This window comes from Cryptomeria japonica, chromosome 3 (assembly GCF_030272615.1).
Source record: "Cryptomeria japonica chromosome 3, Sugi_1.0, whole genome shotgun sequence".
Classification (NCBI taxonomy): Eukaryota; Viridiplantae; Streptophyta; class Pinopsida; order Cupressales; family Cupressaceae; genus Cryptomeria; species Cryptomeria japonica.
This window is the reverse complement of record NC_081407.1, coordinates 801,778,521-801,784,520: the sequence shown is the minus strand read 5'-3', so window position 1 is coordinate 801,784,520 and position 6,000 is coordinate 801,778,521. Positions and strand designations below refer to the sequence as shown.

Below are 6,000 nucleotides of genomic sequence, written 5' to 3'. Positions count from 1 at the left end.
ACTCTAACGACCCTAAAATCCAATTTTGACCATGAAATAACTAAATTGAAGAAGTAGAATGGCAATTGGTGCCAATTCGATCACCTACTACAAATAAACGTGCTCTCAAAAAGTTTGTTGAACAACCTGGCAACTAGAAAACACTTTTGAAAGTGTCATTGTGATCCTCACTACAGACTGGTCTCATTGCAACAAAAAGAAACCAAGAAAAAATGAACTTATGTTGTCCAAGATATTTGGAGTCCCCTTGCACTTACCAATTAGCTTATGGAAAACTCAAGGAATAGGCTAACTGTCACCAAATTAACTAGGCCCGAGAAAGGGACAATATATCAAACTTTAATTTCTAATTATTTTTTAATTTTCTCATATTACACAACCGATTTTGTTAAATTTTGATATTGAAGTGTCAAAATATTTGGTCAAAGTTCTATGATTGGTGGATGGCGATCAAAACCCTAGGGGATATCTATATGAGGCCACAGATAAGGCCAAAGAGACGATTTAGCATTTGTATAGGTCAAACAAGACCAAATATGAACCCATATGACACATAGTTGTTCGGAGATGGATCTAACAATTCCAACATATTCATGCTACCATCTACTATTTGAACCACAAGTTTTATTTCTCCTCTACTTTCAAAGCAAATGCATATGTTCTTCTTGATCCCAACACATGCATTAAGAGATTGGTTGATAGTGAGGATTTTCAAGACCTCATAGTTGATGAGATACAAAGTTATAAGAAGGCTGAAGAGGCATTGTTTTTTTTTTAATTTTTGCATTTGTAAGAGAGTTACGTTGTAGCCAAGTTAATATATTATTTAATTTATTTGTTAATTTTATTAAAATCCTTTCTAAGTTATAAATGAGAATTTTTATCCTTTCGTGGTAGTAAGATTATGCCACAATGCCTAGTTTTCAAAAACTTACCATTCACATTTTATCCGAGCCTTGTAGTGCTTCTAGTTGTGAGGACAACAAGAGTTTGTTTTAGGCCATTTGCACAAAGTGCAATATATTGATTAAAAACAACTTGAATGACCTTGTCTATGTGCAATACGACCTTCAATTGCATGAAAAGAAGGTACAAGGGTAGGGTTTGTATGCATTGTTGACCCTGATGACATTGATCCACATTCAGATTGTATTGTTTAGCCTAATGATGTTTATATGGATCTGGCAATGAGTTAGCTGATTTTTAGAGGCAACTGAATGGGAAGTGAACATGACAATATAGGGCAGTAGAAGGCGAGGTTGGTCAACCATCAAGGGCAAATTCTTCACATACACGTCTTGATCCTATCACTAGGGATGAGGCACTTGTTGAGGCTCATATTGAGGATATTGTAGCTATACCATTTACTTTAGTAACACTTACACAGAGGCAACACATTTATTTTTTAGCTTCACTCGTAGAAAAAATTACGATTTATAATTTTTATTGATATTGAAACTTGAAGTTCACATGTACTCAAAGGTTGAACATGTTTTTTGGTCTATGATATATATTAAACTCAAATTTTGATGTATATGTAATGAAAACTAATAATATGTTCTACAAATTCAATATATGTGTTTTTGAAGAATATTTTAAGAAATTATGTATTTTCAAATGGTCAACAATATTGTCAAGTTATTACTGAATTTTTCTCCAAATCTTGAATTTTTTAAAAATTCGGGTTTGTTGAATTATTACCAAGTCCATCACATGAGTTTGGCAAATGGAATGTCACTTACCGCTACCTATCTAATTTGTGAAAGGGCTTTTCATCTTGGTTCCATTTCAAAAGCATTGCCTCCAAAGTTTTTTTTCCTAGCTCTTGAAGACAAAGGTCCGCTGCCACTGCTTGTCATCCATTTGTTCATTTTTATAGGTTTATCCCCAATTTATTAAAAAGCTGATGACTATCTCTCCCCGCATTCTCAATTTAGGGACCATGTTAAATGCTCAGTAATTTAGAGAAACATATTTTGCACCAACATATTTTAAAGGACTTTCTTGTGCTCTCTTCACCCATCCAAAAAGGTGGATGGGTGAGAAAATCCCAGCTCACCAAACAATTAATTTAATCAATACTCACTACTGGTGCATGCCTTATATGCCATGCATGGAACAAAATATTCTTAATATATGGGCAAGAGAATCCTGAGTTAACAAACTATTGGTTCAATCAATACTCTCTATTAATGCATGCCTTCGATGCCATGCAAATAACAATGATTCTCAATTAGCGAAGCTACATTTGACCCTGTTATGAACTACCTAAAATTCAAAAGTCTTATATGGATACCAAAATACAAATAGCAATTACCTCTGCTCTCGTTTTTTTTTTTTTTTTAAATTATACACCAGGGCTTGAACTTTGAATATTATAATAAAAGCTACACTATTATGGTATTTGTCTTGTTGCCATCTGTTAATTATATCTGATGTCATTTAACTTTAAAACTTTAAACCAAAGTTGTACCCATTCATTGCCATAACGAAGCACACCTCCTTTCAAAGAAGTCTGATAGTTTTATATAAGCTTTTAGTTTATTACAAATCACAAATCACAAACAAAATTTGCATTAAACTTGCATTTATATTCAATATTTACAAGGTAAAGGAAGCTAAAATTTATCCATGTGAACTGTGCTCCTCAGTGGAGCACTGTCAATATATCTGATTACCACATGCTCTTATTGCCAAAAAATAATAACAATCGTGTTGATTGAAAAAATTGTTATGGTAGTACAGAGACATACAATTATTGGCAATATTATGATCTATGCCATTGATTTTGCAAAGTTATTTTAATTTTTCAATTACAAAAGCTGCCATGAGGCAAGTATAATCACGCTTGAGATCTTCATATACTTCTAGCTGTTGCAAGGCCTAAATAACCCAACCTAGTTCTTTTCACAATGGCTCCTTCAAAGGCCTTAAGCAATTCTTAAAATATAATTAAGACAAAATTGGGAGCCAGTAATGCTTCATCTTCACAATATATAGTATGTACAGTTAAATCTTTACAATGAAGTGGTAATAAGCCCTATACCAAGCTCTTCTGCAAGATCATCCCACAAGGGAAGAAGCACTAACACAACTAAGAAAATGGCTATCGTTAGAGCTGTCCTTCTCCATGATCCCACCTCAGACACATCATTTAAGCAAGGTTTTTCTGGTGACCTCTGGAGAACAACCATCAGTCAGAAGAAAATTTCAAACTCAAAAGAATGATAATTGTTGAGGTGTACTAAATTTACTAAGCAATTCTCTCACCTGGCAAATCAATATATATAGTCCCCAAGGCAAAGATAATGGTCCACCTAGCTGTAGAAAAAAATGCAGCATGGTCAAATTGGATAGCAGCTTCGTTTTCTGTTTCAACTTTATCAAATGCATTTATGAAGCTAGAAGATCTGGAACTTAAGCAAAATAACTTGTATGTTTCTCACAACAGATAAAGCATTCACACTAATGAAATAATGAGCATTTATGATTATTGCAAGGATAGATTGATTTGATATTGATTTTAAAATTTCCTGTCACATAAGATTGCCAATAGGATAAACGTGCAAGCGAGCTAGGGCTACCCATAATTATTACAGATAAGCAACACAATTTTAATAATGCCGATGCTGTTGTTAGATTTCCTTGATATGGAAAAGGTTTTGAGATCTGATTAAAAATATGGATGCTTATTAATCATAAACAAGATGGGTTAATAAGTTGACATAAAATTTGAAAATTTCATCAGGATATATGGCAGCCATAATTCTATTGTAAACATTCAAGCTAGTTAGTTAATGTAATGTCCCCTTTTGAGATTTCCACTAACTTTGCTATTTAATGAGATAATTATACTCATGATGCTTATGGACTCGATTGAAAATGCATAATGACTCGAGACAAGATTCAATTAGCAGACCTTATATGAATATTAGATGTTCTTCTTGACAATAATATAACCTTTCAAATCTGATGTAGATTCTAATATAATGTTCCAAAAGAAATCTGTTGTGAGATCAAATAAAAGGTCTGATAATTATAGATGTATGCAGAATTATCTGTGATTGCTATGTTCACCACCTTCATTATTGATACAAAGTATGTCCTTTGACCCTCTAATAATAAGATCGATGTGTCTGGTTGGTTCCTTTATATCATGCGATTTGAATGTCTCTGAATTGGAATTCTGATCCCTGATCACTCTATCTGTTACGTCTCCTTGTAAGCATGCAATCTTGACACTATTTTTGCTTGTTAAATCTTTTTTTGACATGTGTCTATGGCCTTGCAAACTGGTGGATACACCACCTTCACTTGGCTGACTTAGTACTCTGCTATGAATCAGTAAAAATAACCCATATCCATCCTCCTCGTCTACAATATGATCCTCCTTTAATATCTCTTCCAGCGGTCATGATGTGAGGGGTTGTATCTCCTCAGTCATGTCTTTCCAACAACTTAAACTAATCAAACTTCTAACAGTTTTGACCTTTAGTTTATTGTCCAGATTATTAACTTAACTAATCATCCTTTGATCAATCTTTTTGTTCTTCACTTAATTTGTTATTAGTTAATTAACTAACGCAGATCGGAATTCTCCCTTTTGAACAGCGATAACATAGAGCATAATCTCTTGTTTGGGGGTCGATCTATATTACTTCCTTGACAGTTAATGTGGAACACTCTTTACTTGTTCATGCGATCTGTAGTGTCTTCTTTGACAGGGGTTATGTGTGAGATGATCCATGCCTAGAATTGACCCATTGATAGTGATCCATTTCTTGCTTGTAACTTAATAACAGTTCTGATCTGATCTGATCGATCGTCATGTCACTGGATGCTTTTGATTCCTTTTCTTTATATCTCTCAATGTGAGGGAGAGGTCACATCTCTTCATTATGGATGCCCTTTGGCAAGAGACACACCCTTTGAAAGAGTGCAACTCTTAATTACTTCTGCCCTTTGAAAGGGACACAACCTTTTACAATCAGATCTGCATTCCTTATTTAAATCAGATCTGCACTTCTGATTCCCAAATTATCCCCCTCAAATGAGGTTCTCTTCTCCCTTTTATATCTCATGTTTGACGGAGACACAACTTTTCATTTCATGCCTTTGACCATTCATTAACTTAAATAAAATTTAATTATATTTAATTATATTCTTTTATATTTTTATTTTTATTATATTATTATCATTTATCATTAAATTGTATTTCAAAGTGGAGACATTACAGTTAAAGCCATCTCTGAGAGGTAGGACTAACAAAACCAACACATATTTCTAAAGAATCCTTTCCAAGCAGATACAGTAGCAAGAAAATAAAGAGGTTAGTATGAAGAGCTCAACAGAATGCAATTCACATAAGCAATTAGGGCATGACTGAATGTCACAAATGCGAGAATGGAATACTCACACCAGAAGTACATGCATTTGCAAAAACAAAGTGTAATTTTAGGAACAAGATAGTTTAAACAAGTGATTTTATGTTGTAGGCCAGCAATGTTGAATACTGTTATTTAATATATGGATCTGACATTTTATTGCAAAAAAGATAAATTATGTTTGTAAAACTTGGAGAGGAACATGAATGCAATAATATCAACGGTTGGAAACTGCAGGGCAACTGCTATTTTTGTTCTCCAAAACTTAAAATTTAACAATTAAAAAGCTGATAGTATATTGTCAAATAGAAGCCATTTAGGCCTTCACAGGATTTATGACAACAAATTGAAATTACTCATATAGAACAGTTTTTTCCATCCACCTATATGTGCAAAGATGTGACATAAACTTTCCTGCAAATATTTATTACAGGAAGCACTCAAGAATAGAATCACATAAAAAAGAATGACAACTGCAACGAAGGGAATTAGAAAGAAAGCAAAAACAAAAATAGAACTTGAAAGTAGGGCCAATAACAATAGCAAGAGGAAGTCAAGCATGAGCTAAGCATGAGCTCCAACAACTAAGGCAGGCAAAACAGAACTTGATAGAATA

The 6,000-nt window shown here is 33.5% G+C and overlaps 1 protein-coding gene across 3 annotated transcripts in view; it reads right to left on the bottom strand.

The window, feature by feature from the left end:
- Window positions 1-2,667: 2,667 nt before the first annotated feature.
- The window catches only part of LOC131036825 (probable zinc metalloprotease EGY1, chloroplastic), a 179,358-nt gene continuing 176,025 nt past the window's right edge, over window positions 2,668-6,000 (bottom strand). For all 3 annotated transcript variants that reach the window (XM_057968817.2, XM_057968816.2, XM_057968815.2), the window contains 2 exons: window positions 3,271-3,321; window positions 2,668-3,179 (listed from right to left, as the gene is read on the bottom strand). In XM_057968817.2, the coding sequence (XP_057824800.2) occupies window positions 3,018-3,179; window positions 3,271-3,321 (213 nt within the window). In that variant the 3' untranslated portion in view covers window positions 2,668-3,017. The remainder of the gene's footprint in view (window positions 3,180-3,270; window positions 3,322-6,000) is intronic.